Source organism: Heteronotia binoei, chromosome 4 (assembly GCF_032191835.1).
Source record: "Heteronotia binoei isolate CCM8104 ecotype False Entrance Well chromosome 4, APGP_CSIRO_Hbin_v1, whole genome shotgun sequence".
Classification (NCBI taxonomy): Eukaryota; Metazoa; Chordata; class Lepidosauria; order Squamata; family Gekkonidae; genus Heteronotia; species Heteronotia binoei.
Window position 1 is genome coordinate 68,854,068 of NC_083226.1, and position 18,612 is coordinate 68,872,679.

The following is an 18,612-nucleotide window of genomic DNA, read 5'->3' on the forward strand; positions in this document are numbered from 1 at the left end:
CCCAAAGGGTGATTAACATGTGGAATTCACTGCCACAGGAGGTGGTGGCGGCCACAAGTATAGCCACCTTCAAGAGGGGTTTAGATAAAAATATGGAGCACAGGTCCATCAGTGGCTATTAGCCACAGTGTATGGAGCACAGGTCCACCAGTGGCTATTAGCCACAGTGTATGTGTGTATATAACATTTTTTGCCACTGTGTGACACAGAGTGTTGGACTTGATGGGCCGTTGGCCTGATCCAACATGGCTTCTCTTATGTTCTCTTATGTTCCTACCATCAGTTCATTTAAGTCAGGGGTCCCCAGTATGGTGCCCCTAGGTGCCAGGGTATCTGCTAACACCTTTTCTGGTGCCTGCCACATGGTTTTAGAAAATAAAAACATAAGGAGACCCTGCTGGATCAGACCAGTAGTCCATCTAGTCCAGCATCCTGTCTCACACAGTGGCTAACAGTGGCTAACCAATTCCTCCTGAGGACCAACAAGAGGGCATAGAGGCCGAGACTTTTCTGTGATGTTGCCTCCTGGCTCAGAGATAGGTAGAGCTTTTGCCCAGCGGGGCTTCTGATTGACTTGTTGGAGATCTAATTGAATGTGCAGATTGCTGCTGCAGAAGCTGCTGGTACAGCACAACTATCTTCACTGGGTAACTGAAAGCAACTAGTATGCAAGAAAATATATCTAAACAATATGATTGTAAAAGGCATCCTTTTAAACAGAGCTTCTGCTGTAAATGTTGAAGACAACTAGAGTTATACATGACTTCACTTCCTCATGTATTGTCACTAACTTCTATCCTAATATTACTATATTCTTACTATACTGTATAGAACCCCTATGGTCTACACTGACTTTTATGCTCTTTTGCAGAGTATTGTGACTCTGAGGGCCTGATTATAAATTCTAGTAAGTCTAAAGTGATGCAGTTTTCTAGGTCCTTCTGTCAGCAAAGATATCTTTGGTGTAGAAATCTTATTGAACAGATTACCCAATTGAAATTTATTTTCAATCTAATATGTTTGGACAACTCACATTAGAAATGCATGGACCACAATACTTATTGCTATGGGGGCAATAAGCTGGTTTTTCTATTTTAAAGGTGACAGTTTATTCCAGCTGCTGTCACTATATTTAACACCAAAGTAGAACCACCGTTTTTGTGTGGAGCACTTTTGTGAATTGAAGCATGTGGAGAATTGATTGTTTTCTTTGAAAAATTACTGCTGCTCCTAATTGTATTGCTGGATTATCACCAAGGGCAGAACTAGGTCTCAAGTCACTCAAAGCTCAGATTTGGCTACAACCTTTAGATTGTGGATTAAGATTTTATTCTCCATGGAATCAAACAGATACATCTACTGCAAGCAGACTCCTTTCAAAGTTCGTGGAGCAGATTGGTTTAAAGTTGCATCCAGACACTTAGAATTTCCCTTTATGATCTGAAAGAACAAGGGCCTTTAACAGCACTCTCTTCAATACTAGAAGTACCATGTGGAGTGTGCTCTCCCAGTTTATTTTGATTTCTTGACAGTTCCACACTGACTAGATTGAATGCCATTACATCACAGGAGTTACTGGAATGCTTAAATAAGGTGCCTTACTCTGGTTGAGTGTGTCGATGTGGTTCTGGCTGAATAGACACTCTAACATTGTCTATTCAACTGCGACCTGCTTAATGTGGCAAGAAATAGTTGAATAAAATCTTATATGTGATGAGGGAAGGGAGTTGTAGCCTAGGATTGGCACAGGGGTAGAACATAAACACCTAGTTTTTAAACCATCTGAAAGCAATGCTGATCATGAGGAGAGCAGGAAGAATTGCATCAGTGCTTAGTTCTTGTGGCCCCTTCTTACATGCCCAGGAAAATGCTGTTCATCACTTTGGGGTCTGGCAGTAATTTTTCTCCAGACCAGTTTTGCCAGGGATCCTGGAGAGGGTTTTTCTGTTCTCTTTGCCATTTTCTGTGTAGTAGCAAGGTACTACTGAATTTCCTGCATTGTGCAGGGGTTTGGACTAGGTGACCCCTGGAGCTCCTTTCCAACTCTATGATTCTAATTTGAGATTTCTTTTAGCATTGGTGGATTTTAATATTACACTGGAAGTCACCAAGTACTTTTCTCAGTCAGTTAAGACTAAAAATTACTAAATCATTATATAGGTGCATGTATAAATACATTTATTTTTAGTCTCGGTGTGACACTGCTCAAAGCCGAATCGGCTGTATGAGCGGTATCGTTTAAGTATAAATGTGACCTTGCTTCCTGACATTTTGTGGTTGGCTCCATCTCTTACTTACAGTCATTTTGTGGTTGTGCGCACAGGCCCGTAGCCAGGATTTTTCATTTGGTAGGGCACATTTTTTGTGGGGGCCCTAATTATTATGCGTAAATATGTAACTTAGTTTTGCTGCTTCAGAACATCATTTCTTTTAGCTAGCTTTTGAAGTCTGACACAACAAGGCAGGTTGTTGGATATTCTTAGAGAAAAATATTATTTACCAGTTTTAAATTAGCAGCGCAGCAAAGAATATGCAGAGATCATGTGTGTGTTTAAATGAATATGATTGCTTTACTTAAAACTACAAGGGAAGGGTAAAACTGGGAAGAAAATAACAGACACTAACTTCTACATCTTTACAGCTAAAGAACAAAACTAGGAATGGCTTCTCTTCAAATTTAGACAAAGGGAGGAAAAGAACCATAAAATGCAGAATAGCCAATGCATTGATTTCCAATCACAACACTCGATTCCAGGTGATTTAACTAAGACCTCCTAAAGACATTTGCAGGCTTTCAAGTGCTGCAAACTTGCAAATTCCATCAAAGGTTTAATTTGGCTGCCTTTTACTGAACAGTAACATCAACACTAACATTTTAAAAGATTGCAAACATAGAAGCTATGAGCAGGGTAGAAGGTTCACAGAAATAGTAAGACCCACAGAATGCCTTGGACCTAAAATTAAAGTTAAAATCAGCCTTCCATTAGTAAATGACTAAATGCCCCACTCCCCTGTCAGTATCATAAAATACATTGAGAGCAAATTGAGAACAAATTAAAAGTAAAACAAAACTGAAATACAGCAATACAGCAACAAAACAGAACAGGGTTGAATGAGGGAGAAAAGTAACAGCTGTCGCTATACCAGTCACTAATGTCACAAATTGCATTAAATTTACTGTTAAAACTCTTTCCGCCCCCCAACTGTTCTTATCTTCCTTTCCTTGGCAATTAAGATAACGGATCAAAGTGAATGAGAAGGAGGAACAGATCCTAACTGATAAATGAAGTCTGAGTGAAGTGGCACCTTTAAGACCAAAAGGGCTTTATTCAGTTCGGTTTACTTTATTACAGTCCATGACTAGAGGCACTGGCTGCCAGTTTTTTATGAGCTAGGTACTGATGTTAATTTTAAAAACCTTTCTTGCCCTGGAGCACACCCGAAGGACTGTTTCTCCTGATAAATGCCCATATGCAGGCTAAATTTCTGTCAGAAAGCTTTTGCTGACAGTACCCATTTTCCCATCAGGTAAGATCAATAGCAGCGAGAGACAGTTCGGATCTTCTCTGTTGTATTGCCTCCTTTTTCAAAATTGTGGAAAGCCTCTTTCAGTTTGACTTTTCATAAGGGATATAGGATTCCTCATTCATTTGGCTTTTGGATGATGTAACTATTAAAAGATTGGTTGGTTTAATCTGGTATATCTATTTTTTTAATCTTGTTAATTATGATGTATTATGCATATGGATGGTGTATTATTTCTACTGTTCTGTTTTGTGGTTTTAGTGATTTGTAAATTACTTTGAGCAATTTGAGGGAAATATGACAAAATTATATAAATAAAATAACTGCAGTACAGTTATAAGCAAAGTTACAGTTTTCTAAGTCCATTAAAGTCACTGGGTTTAGAACAGTGTAACTCTGCTAGGGATTGTTTTGCTAGACAGGCTTATAGATCCCAGTCAAGTGGAGATGATGGTAGTGCTGTTAGCTTTGATAAGAAAGAGAGGCTCACTGATATAAAAACTATAAAAAGTCCACACAATGAACAAGGGATTTGCCCTCTTTTCTCTGGCTCCTCTGTCTTAGAGAGAGTAAAGCAATGGAGTTGCTGGGATGATGTAACTATTAAAAGATTGGTTGGTTTAATCTGGTATATCTATTTTTTTTAATCTTGTTAATTACGATGTATTATGCATCATAAACACACCCACCCGCACACATGTATGCACACACACACAAAAAAAACTTGTTGTCCACTTATGGATATATTTCCCTTTTATAGTGCAAAACACTTCAAATGAGCAGGTTCAACACAATTCAGCTTTATTGCTTATTCAATTTTATTGTTTTATTGTATAAGCTTTACCTGCCTACTTTAATGAGTGTTTAAAATGTAGAATTTGCTATCAGAGGATGTAGTGGCAACAGGAATAAACAGCTTTAAAGGGGCATGGAATAGATTAATGGAGGATAGGTCTATCAGTTGCTACTAGCCATGGTGATTAAGGGCAACTTCCACATTCAGAGGCACTAAACCTCTGAATCCCAAAGCCAGGAGAAGCAACATAGGAAGGCCTCAGCCTCTATGTCCTGTTGTTGCCTTCCAGAAGAACTGGTTGGCCACTATATGAGACTGGAAAGAGACCAATGTTTTCAAAGTCTCATTACTTATCTGCAGTATTTTTATAGCAAATGATGGTACAGAGTTCCTCTGAAGGAACTTTGAGTTATTGAAACCTTCCAAACCAAAAATTTCTCCTTTGGAAGGAGTATTGTATGACAGTTGGAGGCCAACAGTCCCAAGTAAACAGATCTAGCCGTTTTACATAATGTGGATGCCCAGAACAGAGCAAGAGACCAGTCAGCATATGTTCTTCAGGAATATGGGCAGAAGAAATCCCTCTGTGTCAGGTTCAGTTGGGAATTCCCAGGCCTGATGATGGGTACCAGATGGGTACATCTGGATGGATTGATTGAATTACCTGAGTGGCAAAGCTGATTAAATGTCTGTTGACAAAGGCCAGTCAATGTCTGATGGTCCTATCTCCTGCTGCTTAGTTTTCCAGAGAAATTTGCTTTGTATACCTGATTCCTGGATTATCCTAGAAGGATGACTATCCTGCAAGCCTTGATCATTAATCATGGCCAGGATTTAGATGAGCCCTCAGAAAGCCAACGAATAGAGTGATTGTCAGAGGAGCATTTGGGCTACCAGGGGAACCTGAGTGCTTCCTGTGAATCAGCTTTTTGATTGCCTCCTGACTTGTTATTTCCAGAATCTCAGAAATCATATGGCCTGAGAAGTCACAGTGGAGCATATATGTGTATTTTTCAAAAACATGTGTCCCAAACCAGAGCTGGTTATGGGGTAACAAATGCTTCGAACCTCTGATAAAGTTGTATTATTCCTGTCTTTTAGGCAACTGTACCTTAGAGCAATTCAGTCCAGACTTAAAAAAAGTAATTAAAGGGAGTGTAATTCAGTCTAGAAGGAAACACATCTGTCTAGTTTTCTCCACATTCCAGCCAAACACTACAGAATCAGTATTTCTTCTTTTCAGTTCATTCAGCCCTTAGTATGTGTATCAAAACCTTGGCTGAGTTCTTCCCTGGACATTTAGAGTATTGCTTCATTATTCCCAACATCTGGACCACTGGGTAGTGTCAAGTATGGAGGAGCAGTGACATTGTTTACTTGTGAATTTGTTTTTTGCTAGTCCACCAGGAAGTGGCTGTGACTGCTTTACTGACTCCTTGCTTTTCTCTGGATAAAAAAATTGCCTTGGGAGCTTCCTGTGGTTTTCATGGTAGTTAAGAAAATAGATCTTTGTTTATGGTACATTATTGCTACCTCAGTAGTAACAGGCTCGGTAAGGAACCAAGAGGCGTCATTTATTACCCTCTCTGACTAGGTAGTTTTCTAAAGATGTGGCGGATTTAATGTTTGGAGTCCTATTTAGCAATCACATAGAAGGAAAATTCTCCAATTTAGGACTTAGGGTTTATATACTGTTGCCAGGAAGAGAGATATAAATAAGTTTTTGGCACATGAAGTACTGTAGACAGAGGAACTAGAGGGCCCATGAGTCCACAAAGTTGATGAGGAACCAGATTTTGCTTGCCGCAACTAACCTGCCAGATTTTTGGCTTTAGTATTTTAGAGTATGTTTTATTTTCCTACACTCCCCCCCCCAACTCTTTTGCTTTTGCCTCTTGTTTTAGTTAGCATTCTATGCAAGGAACTAATAGTATGGATACTGTTAAATATAATAGAAGATGAAATTGTAACAGCTAATTATTACAAATGTAAACTGTTATACGCGGGGAACTGTAATGAATAGCGCAAAAGTCAGATGTCCTTTATTTATATACTAGCAGGGCAATAAAGTAAAATTGGGATGGGGTATTTTTGTAGTAAAATCATGCACATAGTTTTTTATACTTTACTTTTTACTCTATACAGATTTGAATCAAGTGTAAGTGCATTCGAAGTACAGGGAATGGCTCAAGGAAGAATAATACCCTGTTTACTGTCTTCTCGAACAGTCCATTTAGAAAACAATACTTCACTCTTCACCATAATGTTTGAGACCAATCCTTTATATGAGAGTGCAAATCAGAAGTTAAGAGTAGAATCACAGCCTTTGGAAATAATATATGATGCTGTAAGTAAAAACCTATTTTATTAGTGTGTGAGTGTACATGCAGTGCTACATTGAGTATATATATACCCTTGCTTTTATATTTTTTTCAGATGACTGTAAACAGCTTAGTCGATTTTTTCCGACCCCCTAGTGATGTTCGTTTGGAGCAACTAACCTCAGCAACTTTGATGAAACTGGAAGAATTTCGTGAGAAGACAGCAACAGGTAAGTGTCAAACACTTTGTAAATAAGATTTTTTAAAAATATGAGTTACAGCAGAGCAGCTTAGGTACAGTAAATACTTGTGTGAAGTTCATACATGACATTCATAGTTTCCTGTACAGGAATAGTACAGAAAAGTGATATGGTTAAGCAGCCCCAAAGAATACTCTTGCATGTTGACTATCCTATTTGAATGGGACTGGTTTGGTAGTGTGAAGTTTCCCTGCTCCAGCACTTGTATTCCCCTGCTACTCTTCCTCATTTCCGCAGATGATATGCCCTCCCAGGTGCAAGACTGCAGCTTGTCACTTCTTGCCATCCAGCATCAGAATCCCCTGTTTCTGGGAAGTTTTTCCAATCCCAGCATTCGACTCTCATCAAGCTAGTGGGGAAATCTTTGCCCATCTAGTGTTTTTCAGACCTAGGTCTACCCTCTCCTCCCTTCCATATTTGCATGTTCCGCCAAACTCAGGTTACCACGGAACAGTTAATTGGCTTATTGTTTCCCGTTCTAAGGGCTTTTGTGCTGTTCATTATAGCAGATAGTGCTATGGCACTAGTAACCAGAAGACTGTGTGATCGGATCTCAGCTGGGATTCTGATTTTTTTTAAAAATTTAATTGTGTTTGAACTCTATTTCGACTATTATTGCCTGCTCAGCTATTTTTTTAAAAAAACGTTTTAAAGAATAATGTAAGAGTACTGAGGAAGGAATGCAATTTTGGTCATTATAACCTGGTGAGCAGCTTGCATTCCTCCAAGCATCATATTAGAAAACATAGTTGACATCAGTCAGAGCCCTCCCCCTCCATGATTTCAGATTGTTCCTGTAACATTTGCAGTAGGATTTTTTTTAAAAGTATTCCAGGTTGGATGGAGAGTCTGCCTGCCAAAGGTCTGTTCAAACACTTATTCTGCCTCATTTTGCTTTGTTGAAAAGAGATGCTTGTGTGCCATGGGATATTCTAGGGTGTGGATAAGGCATCTTCTATGGCACAAGTGATTCTAGTAGGCAGAGCAGGCGTTAATGGAGGTCTGTAAACATAGAATCACAACCTGGAACAATGCAAACTGCAAGGTGATCAACTCCATGAGACCAGGAAACTCAATGTTATCCATTCTCAGGACAGGAAGCAAGAGCCATGCTATGCAGAATAGGCATTTAAAATTTAAATGGACAAATGCACTGTTAAAATCCATTCAGCCAATCAGAACGAGAATGGGGGGAGGTGTAGCGAGGAACATCCCTACGTGCTGGGAGAAAGAGGGAAGTTTTGACTGCAGAAATGATGCCAAGGATCAAAGGCTGATGATAAACAAAGGAAACACCACATAGAAGGCATGTACTGTGGAAGTAGTCTGTTGACTAATAAAGAATTCCCTTCAAATCTTCCAAAGGATGAGGACATACTGTGGGAAGGGTCTGAGATTAAACGATCCTTAGCTGTACACAAGGTCTGATTTTTTTGTGCTGATTTTTTCCTACTTATAATTCAGTTTAAACACAATTGTTTGTTGTTGTGTCTTTCAATTCAGATTTATTTTATTCTGATGTTTTTCTAGGGTTGGTGTACATTATAGAAACACAGAAAGTTCTAGATTTAAAAATAAATCTTATGGCTTCCTATGTCATTATTCCAAAAAATGGATTTTATGAGCCAACATCTGATAAATTACTGTTGGATCTTGGTCATTTAAAGGTAAATCTTTCAAGTACCAATATATCATCTCATATTTATTATGTTTGGCTTTTGCTTACAACATTCGGTTTAAAGAACAGATTTTTTTTCTCATTTCTTTTAAGTATTTTGGTTTTAACTGCATTCTGCTAAGGTTATATTCCTCCATTTTTAAATAATGGAAAGAAAGATTTGGAAGAAAAATTTTTACCACCATGGTTGTTGATAGTAGACAGTATGCAGAACAGTAAGAGATCTAGAGAGAATCACATTAGTAATACTTTTTTGTTCCTCAGAGCATTCCTTTTCATTATCCTATGCTGTTATTTAGAAGACAGGATATCATACTAGGTCAATTAATTTTTATAGTTTTTATTTAATTGGGGGTGAATTTTTTTCAAAAATATTTTATGGTGAATACTTGATTATGTATTTAAAAAATCTTTGAACTTTTGAAGACTAACTTCTTTTTTTCTTAAGATGGCTAGCAAAAGTCGATCTAACTTGTTAAATGTCAAAATCAAAGAAAGGACTCTTGAAGAAATTATGGCAAGAGCATATGATAAATTTGACATCCAGCTCAGTAGCATACAGCTTCTTTATAGCAAACATAGTAAGTATTCATAAATACTGACTTCTAAACAAAAAAAAATAGCAGTTAAATTAACATAAATTGTTCAGTAACATTCAGTGTATGCCAGAGGCTGAGTGAGATTTTGTGTTGTATCCCCTTCACCTTTCAACTTGGTGCCAGACAGTGACCAAGGTTTTTTTTTAAGTAACAACAACAAAAAGATACTGAAGTATATATGCAAGAGAAGAGCCTGTTGGACAAACAGGCCAGTTGTGACTCTTGTGTGCTGATAAAAACAAAGAAGATAATAGGTCTAAATGAGTTTGAACTCATTTAGTTGAAAGCAACTGATTTCTAATTAGGGACCATCTTTTGAGCAAAGGCTTGAAAGATAACACTGTATGCAAGGTCCTCAGACTTGCTCTGTGTAAGATGAGACACATAGGCAACCAGGGCCCAAGCTGAGAGAATGGGGCGGGGAGGAGAAGATTGTATACTTTACCAGAGCCTAAGAGTCTGGCAGGGTGTGTGGGACAGTCTGGCTCAATCTGCAAACCAGGTAATACGACACAGTTGCTTTATGTAGTTTCAAAAATAAAAAAGGGTTTCTTTCATAATGCTTGAAGTTGTATACATGGAATGGGGAGGGATGTGTTACAAGCTTCTGCCCAGCCCAGAGAAGATGATGTTTGGGCCCTACATGCAAAAATCTTAACCCTGTCTTCTCAAATGTGGATAGCACTGTAATTTCTACTGACTCAAACTACAATTTTGTAGCTAAAATCAGTTTGTGCGCTGGTTCATTTGAATGTCTAGATGCATCCATTCATTTTAGATCCCCATTTGCACTGTAACACCAATATCTCCGAAGTGGGCCTTTGTCTTTTAAAAGAAGCAAGGATTTTAACAATTCCCTGCTCTTAGGAAATATCTGCCCTGACCTGAATGGCCCATGGAAGCCTGATCTTATCAGATCTTGAAAGTTAAGCAGGAGCGACCCTTGTTAGTATTTGGATGGGAGACCAGCAAGGAAGTCCAGGGTCTCTGCACAGAGGCAAGTACTAGCAAACTGAGGGAAGGTGGGAATAGCTTTTCTGAGTGGAAGATATTTCTGGTTTCCCAGCACAGAGATTAGTTTTTAGAATCCTTTTGTTACTTTATTCTGTATTAAAAGAAATCAGCAATAGCAAACCAACTATGAATGTTTCTTGCCTTAAAAACCCTACTTGTCTCCATAAGCTGGCTGCAACTTGATGACACTTTCTACCACCAAGAAAAACTTAGATATGTACGTTTTGGGTAAACAAGTGTGTTGCGCTGTTATATCAGACTTATTGTAGTATCTTTCTTTCTTTAAGATGAAAACTGGGAGGAGGCTCGTAATTTGCGGTCTTCATCTCAACATATATTGCAGCCTCTAGATGTGAAAATGGAACTGAGCAGAGCAATGGTTGTAACAGATGCAAGGATGCCTAAGTATGAGATCTTTTACTGTTTATATTAATTTTTAAAGTACTGAGTTAGACTGTCTTCACCCTTTATATGATGGAGGGAAAAGACTGCAGTAGAAGGAACACACACAAAATCAAATGCACACAGGCTCAAATTCTATAGCCTTTCTTATATGATATGTTGAGTATCAATTTTGTTATTCAGGCCAACAAACATTGGATTTTTCACATATACACCTTTGTCAAATATTATGCCCACCTGTGGACAGTAATCAGAAGAAATGCTTTTTTCTATCTAGGAAGGAAATTATGGGTAGACTAATGTATAACCCTTCACAAGGTAAATGTCCTTTAAAAGTGCTCCATTTAGGATCTGAACCTTGCCTTCTCTAAATAGCTGTGCCTCGAGTAAAGTAACATTTGGTGAAATGATAAGGTTTTGCTAATTTTAAATGCTTTGAATTGTTTTGCCTGCATGATTGCACTGCCAGCAGAACAGCCAGATTACCAACTTGGTTACTAATAGCTGAAGGAAAACTCTATTTAGACTGTTACAGCAAAAATAAAAAGGAGTCTAGTGACACTTTAAAGACTTTGGTGTTTCTTTAAGTAACATACAGATTTTTGTTGGATAATAAAAATTACATTTGCATGTTAAAAATTTGTGTAAGGAAGCAAGTTGTTGCTGTAAAGGTGTGAGTGTATGTGTGTTATGTGCCATCAAGTCACTTCCAGTTTAAGATGACTCTATGAATCAGTGACCTGTACAGTGTCCTATCATTAACAGCCTTCTTCAGGTCTTGCGAACTGAGGGCTGTGGTTTCCTTTATTGAGTCAATCTGTTTCATGTTGGGTTTTCCCCTTTTTCCTACTGCCTTCAGTTTTTCCTAGCTTTGCTTTGTTTTCCAGTGAGTCTTGTTATGGCAATCTCTCCCTCTTCCCTCCCTCACATACAGTATTTTCCTTTTGTTTCTTCCTTCTTTCTTGCTGAGTGGCCCTGACGTGTTTTCTCCTTATTTGTTGGTCTGTTACTGCTCTCCCCTCCTGTCACGTTATTATGTATATTTGATGCTCGCCTAACCAGGGACTTGAGGGAAGAGACTAAATCACCTACTTATATTTTAGTTCTGTAATGGCACACGAGAGGCTTTTGAAAGTTCAAAAATAAACATAGTATTTTATTTAACTTGGAGGGGGAAAGGTCAGGCAGAATCAAGGGTAGAATGTATGAGGTGAACAGATAATAAAAACTGAGGTAACTGTAATCACACTGAATACAGATATTATGTTGCCAACAGTGTTTTTGCTTTTCAAAAAGGTATTTGAAACTTTGATGAGAGAGGCTTTCATTTCAGTTTGTGATTTGACTTGCAAACATAGGTTTCTGAATTTCACTCCATGTTCAGAAGGCAGGAATGTACAACCAAGTTTCTCAAATCCTTCTGTATGTACTCACCAAGGATAACGCCTCTCTTCAGAGCTATCTTTGTTTTCACTGGGCAGGGGTTACTTCTCTTCATTAGTAACTTTTGGTTTGAATGAGAATCTTCTGTGAGCCTCTCATTCCTCTTTGCCTCCTTCCTAGTACACAGTCAGCACTAAACTGTCTCTTCTTCAGTTGTCATTTCCCAACTGTCATTTCTCAATTGACTCTCTCTATAGACTTCCTCTTGTACAGCCTGTCACTCAAAAGTTCTCAGACTCTTTAAGGCATTAACCCTTGACAGTCCATCACACTTGAATTCTCATAATGTGGCCAGTTTAGTCATTTTAACTTTTAGGGAGAATTCAGGCTTAATTTGATCTAGAACCTACTTATTTGACTTTTTGGTGGCCCATGGTGTCTGTACAGCTCTTGTTTAATACCGCATTTCAGGTGAATCAATATTCTTGCTGTTGCTTTCTTCACAGATATGCGGTTCTATTTTATTTTACAAAATTGTTTAGTAAGATCACTGATAAATGGAGTCAGTTTGGGAAATCTAAATTTTAAAATTAAAGAACAAAATTTATTTTACTTTATTCACTTTATTTTACCAGCACCACATAATGTTTTTAAATTGTAACTATGTTTTATTAGTTTTAACTTGCAAATATGAATGTTGTTAGCCACCCTGAGTCCGCTTGTGGAGAGGGCGGGATAGACGTTTGACATAAAAATAAATATTAGGGTTTGTAGAATCTTTCGGGATCAAGTGCTGTGTTCTACTGGAGAAAGTTTTCCTTCCAGACGTTTCGTTCTCATCTGCGGAGAACATCCTCAGTGGCGTTGCAGCCGGAGCAGGCGCTCAGACCTTCTTGGCTGCTGTGCATTTCACTGCCGATGAAAAGGTACTCTCTCATGTGCCCATCAGACATACTTCTTTGATTGGTGAGATAGTCTGGAGAGCTTCTTCCTGTGACCTTAATTCCCTGGCAAGAACCAATACCTTGTATTCGGCTCAGGAGCAATTCAGTGGCCAGTGTAATTGCTCTAGTATTGGGATCATATCTGGACTTGACCACAGCATTCTGTGCTAGCTGCAGCTTCTGAGTACTCTTCAAGGGTAGCTCCAAGTAGACCGCATTGTAATAGTCCAGTCATGATGCAACTAAGACATAGATCACTGTGGCTAGATCTGACTGAACCAGGAACAAATGCATCTGATGCACCAGTCACAGCTGAGCAAAAGCACTCTGAACCATCACGTCCTCCTGGTTCTCTAAGGTGACTGCTATGTCAAGCAGTACTCCCAAGCCATGAACCTGGCTTTTCAAAGGGGTTATAATCCCTCCAAGGTGGAGAGATCTTGAGTCCCTTTTGTGCCTTTCTACTAACCCAGAGAAACTGTGCCTTGTTCAGGTTAAATTTCAACTTGTTCACCCTCATCCAGCCCATTACCAACTCAAAGCACCAGTTCAGAATGTAGATAGTATTCTTGGAATTAAGTGGAAAAGAAAGATGGAGCTGGATATTATCCACATATTGGTGACACCGCATTCCATACCTTCTGATGACCTTTCCCCAGTCATATAGCTATTAAATAGCAGGAGGAGGGGGAATAAGATGGAACCCTCCAGCACCATACAGGTCAATGGCCATGAGGCAGAGCAGAAATCCCCCAATACTGAAACTGACACCCGCTAGATACATCTCGTACCACTGTAACAGAGTACTCCTTAGTCTCAGTGCTGAGAGAGGCAACTCAATAGGTTACTATGGTTGATAGTATCAAAGACTGATGAGATCCAGCAGAACTAGCAAAGTCACATGTTCCCTGTGTAGTTCTCAGTAGAGATTACCAAAGCAGTCTTTTTTTTTTTTTGAAAGAAAGAAAGAATTATTTTAACTCGTCAAGCTTATTTACGGTATGACAAAAGACCTAGCATGTGGTTTGGTTACAATGCCTTTGCATGCAAAATACAAGTAAAGGTATTAATATCATGAGAAAAGAAAAGGAAAAGATTGTTGGAAATGCAACATTTTTGCATAAAGTGGATTCCGTGGTACTACCTCTTGTTCTGCTAAATACTCTACTATTGTAAACCAGGCTGTCACAAAGTTAGATTCATATTCTTCTGGAGAAATTGTCATTATGTTAGTTGATATTTTGCTTATTACAAAATGTTCCCATAACTAGTGTTGCCAATCTGATATTGTAGGTATAGACTGCGTTATCAATTTTGTAGCTAATGTTGTACGGCTACTGATAGTAAAATATGCTTTGTTTCATAACATTGAAAATTTTTGTTTGGATCTGACCATTTACTCAGTAACATAATGTCTGGATCTAATGGTAACCAAAGCAGTCTTTGTTGCAAGTCCTGGCCTGAAGCTAGATTGAAATGGATCCAGAAAATCAGTCTTTTCCAAGAACCCCTGGAGCTGAGAAACAACAACTTGCTCTAGTACCTTGCCCAAAATGGAAGATTGGAGACTCACTGGAAATTTTCCAGCATAGTAGGGCTCATGGGAGGATTTTTTCTACACAAAAAATAAAATTTAATCTTTGCTTCCTTGAGCACAAGAAACATGATTGTTCTCAAGGAAGCATTTAGCACTCCCTTTACCCATTCAGCTGGTGTCCCCTGGCAGCTTCTATCAGCCAGGAAGGAAGGGCAGGGTTTGAGAACACCTGTGGTAGGTCTGACGTGTCCAGTGTTCTTGTCCACATCTTTGGGATTCTATCTGCATAAATCAAAGAAGCAAATGCCAGCGGTACATCACCTGAACCTGCATCGACGTTGGCATCTAACCTAGAGTGGATCTGAGCAACTTTGTCTTTAAAATTGATTACAGTGGGCTGTTGTGCAGTCAGAGTTCAAATCCTTTGGGCTGTGATGCAGAAATCCCTGAATTACACGCAAAAAAACTCTGTTTGACAATAATGTGCAGATGCAGTAATGGAGGAGATATATTGGCTTTTCATTTCATCACCACCAGCAGCACCCTAGCTGTTGTCTTTCCCATTTCATTGCCATCAGCTCCCAAGTGAACCAGGGAGACTCTTTGGTTGTATCTGAGAGGAGAGGGCAATTAGTAGCAGTTATGTTAACTGCCCAGGCCATCTCCCTATTCCAGAGAGTGGTCAGAGGCTTGACAGAATCACCAGCAGCCAAGGTGAGAAAATCCTCACGTGTCAACAGGATCTATCAGGCACCTGGGACGGATCATCTTAATGAGTCCAGCACCCATTTTGGTGTTGTGCTTTGGTGTAGTGGTTTGGTGTTTGGAGTAGTGGTTAAGTGTGCGGACTCTTATCTGGGAGAACCAGGATTGATTCCTCACTCCTCCATTTGCACCTGCTGGAATGGCCTTGGGTCAGCCATAGCTCTGGCAGAGGTTGTCCTTGAAAGGGCAGCTGCTGTGAGAGTCCTCTCAGCCCCACCCACTTCACAGGGTGTCTTTTGTGGGGGAGGAAGATAAAGGAGATTGTGAACTGCTCTGAGTTTCGGAGTGGAGGGTGGGATATAAATCCAATATCATCACCTCTGCAAAAGAAAGAGGAAGTCATAAGCTTGAACTCTTATCAGGTAGTGATCTGTCCATGACAAGGGAAAGTAAGCTTTAACTCCTCCAGCTCCAGATCGGTCTCCCTAGCAGTAAAATAGACCAAATCCGGTGTGTGTCCTGCTAAATGTGTGGGCCAGCAATTACTTGGAAGAAGCCCGTGGTTGGCATAGCATAATACGTGTGTTTAAATCCTCATTGAATGTAAAGTCAAGATCTTCTTCGTGGTCATCTGTGCAGTCACACTGATGGGATTCAGGCGCCTGCGCCGATCACGATCGGTAACTTCAAAAGCTGCGGATTTCCGCGCCCCCGGCCCGGTGCGCATGCGCACCCCCCCCCCTTGCGCATGCTCACCGAGCCCGGAGCGGACATCCCGCCAGTTCTCTTCTGACCGCCGCCTGGATCAGTTGATCTTCACGCTACGGTCGGTGCTTTGTCCTTATATATATTAGGATTGTGGATTTCCAATTTCTTGTTTTGTCTTTCTTATTTTAGTTTATTGTGTTGGACTTAAAAGGAAAAAGGGGCGATTTTTGTTCGGGATTTTCCCGCTTCTTTCCACCCTCCCATCCTCCCCTCCCCCTCATCCTTCCCGCCACGCATGGAAAGGCGCTGGGGATTTTTTCGGAGGTGTACGAGGTGTGGCAGCAAGATAGCCCCGCCAGACGGACATTCTCTCTGCCTACTCTGCCTGGGAGAGTCCCACATTCCCGACTCCTGTTCGCATTGCTCGAAGTTTTCGAAGCAAACAAAGAAAAATCGCGCAGCCCGTCTAGCCGCTGCACTAATGGAAAGAGCACTTTCGCCGAAGAAAATGTCGACCACATCGACATCGGAGTCGGTCGATGCCGACAGGGCCCTTACCGACGCCGATCGCCCCAACAATAAAGCGGGCTCGGCACCGAAGTCGGACTCCTCTACGCCTGCGAAACGGCCTAGAGAGGAGAAGGTAGCCCACACCGAGGCGAAGAAGAAGAAAAAGGCAGACAAGCCCAAACTCAGCGGGCACTCTGCGGCCTCCGTTCCGACATCGCCAGTGCGACTGGCAACAGGCTCAGTTCCGCCTCTGAAACTATTTGCCTCCCCGAGACGGCGACTCAGCCCACCGACACTCTCCTCCATGTCGACGCAAATAGCGATTTCGTCGGACTCCGACCGCGACATCGAGCTTGCGCAACGCTCGGGAACGGAACAGAGCCCGATCGAAGATCGTCGCCCGCGAACTCCATCACCTCAACCCAGAGGAGACGATCGCACCACTCCACTACGGGGTCGATCGCGCAGCCCACGCAGATCTACTACCCCACGCCATCGCTCCCGAAGCACACGTCGGGACCGATCCCGCAGTCGCTCCAGGAGCCCTAGACGTCGGCACCGATCGAGAGATTCGACATCGGTCACTCGCTCACCGAGGCCGAAACCTAAAGGAAGCTCACCGCTAACGAAGCCACCACCCCCGATACCGTGGGACCAGAGACAGTGGCAGTACTTGTATGGCTCTTATCCGATGCCGTCAGTTTTCCCTTGGCTGCCCCCCAGACAATTGGAGTGGGACCAACAATCTGAAGCGTCGGTGAGATCACGAACATCGTACCATACACCAAGGCATACACCATCGGCGTCGCTGTCGAAACCTCCCGACACCGAAAAACCCCCCAAACAGGGGAGCTCCCCTCGGCCCCGAGGACACAAAAAAGTGACTCCAGAACCTAGCAAGACCCCGGACACACCACAACCCCGGTCGGAGCGCTCTGAGTCCCCGGAGGACTCTAAGTCAGAGGGAGAATCAACCTCGGAAGAACAGGGCAACCTTTCTTCTCCTGAGGAACCATCACCTTCTCAGAAGGTCGGGGAAGAACAACCGATATCCCCTTCCGAGGACCTCAAGTCTTACGGTGACCTCATTAAGCGGATGGCCCAAACACTAGCCCTCACTACTATCCAACCTCAACCGGTAGTGACGGACAACGTTTTTGACGTCGTGCAACTCGACACCTCCACAGCAGTAGCATTGCCCCTAACAACGGTAATGATGCACACGGCCAAATCTGCATGGGACAAGCCTGCGTCGACACCGATATCCTCACGCAGGCTGGACCACATGTATAGAATTCAGGAGTCTACTGCTGAATTCCTTTTCAACCACCCCAAACCAAACTCGGTGGTGGTTGCCTCCTCGTCTAAAGCTAGGAAGACCCATTCTACCCCCCCCGATAGGGAGGGCAAAAAGCTGGACAATTTGGGTAGGCGATTCTATACAGCAGGCTCACTGTGTATGAAGATGGCAAACTACACAGCTTGTATGGGACGCTACCAATATGCTCTGTGGGACCAACTGTCCACGATTTTACCAACCCTTCCGGAACAACCAATGTTAGCGATCCGGAAACTGCAGAAGGAAGGCATCCAACTGGCAAAGCAACAGATAAGCTCAGCAAAACACGTGGGAGACGTTGGGGCAAAAACCATCTCCTCGGCTGTGACACTTAGAAGGCATTCGTGGTTGAGATCCACAGCCCTCCAACCAGATACCCAGTCTTATATAGAAGATCTACCTTTCGATGGCAGCGGACTGTTCAGCGCTAATACTGACACCGTTTTACAAGAAATGGATAAAAGTATTAGAACATCAAGGAATTTAGGGGTATCTACCTCATCAAAGTCACAGACCAAACGACCCTGGTCAAAAACTTGGAACAAGAAACCGTATCTGAAACAACAAGGAGACCAACAATGGAGACCGAAGGGCTCGGGCTCTTTCTCCAAAACTCAATATAGCTCCAAAACGAAGTACTTACCAACTTCAACCCCAACTCCCCGCCAAAAGGGAAACCGGCAGCCCAAGCAGGGCCTTTGACTGTTCCCCACCGTGTTCTTTCCCATCCCCGTCCCTTGGCAACCAGACGAGGCTCTATCCCTTTGTCCAAGCTTGGAACAAGATTACAACAGACAAATGGGTCTTGTCTATAATTCAATCAGGCTACCAAATAGAGTTCCAGCAATACCCTACCATCCCTACAGTTGTTTACACCACTTCATCCCCCAC

At 41.5% G+C, this 18,612-nt stretch overlaps 1 protein-coding gene across 2 annotated transcripts in view; it reads left to right on the forward strand.

Annotated features, from left to right (window-relative positions):
* VPS13A (vacuolar protein sorting 13 homolog A) overlaps positions 1-18,612 on the forward strand; it is a 313,415-nt gene that overhangs the window by 63,817 nt on the left and 230,986 nt on the right. For both annotated transcript variants that reach the window (XM_060237484.1, XM_060237485.1), the window contains exons 18-22: positions 6,467-6,668; positions 6,758-6,872; positions 8,433-8,569; positions 9,029-9,161; positions 10,481-10,598. In XM_060237484.1, coding sequence (XP_060093467.1) covers positions 6,467-6,668; positions 6,758-6,872; positions 8,433-8,569; positions 9,029-9,161; positions 10,481-10,598 — 705 coding nt within the window. The remainder of the gene's footprint in view (positions 1-6,466; positions 6,669-6,757; positions 6,873-8,432; positions 8,570-9,028; positions 9,162-10,480; positions 10,599-18,612) is intronic.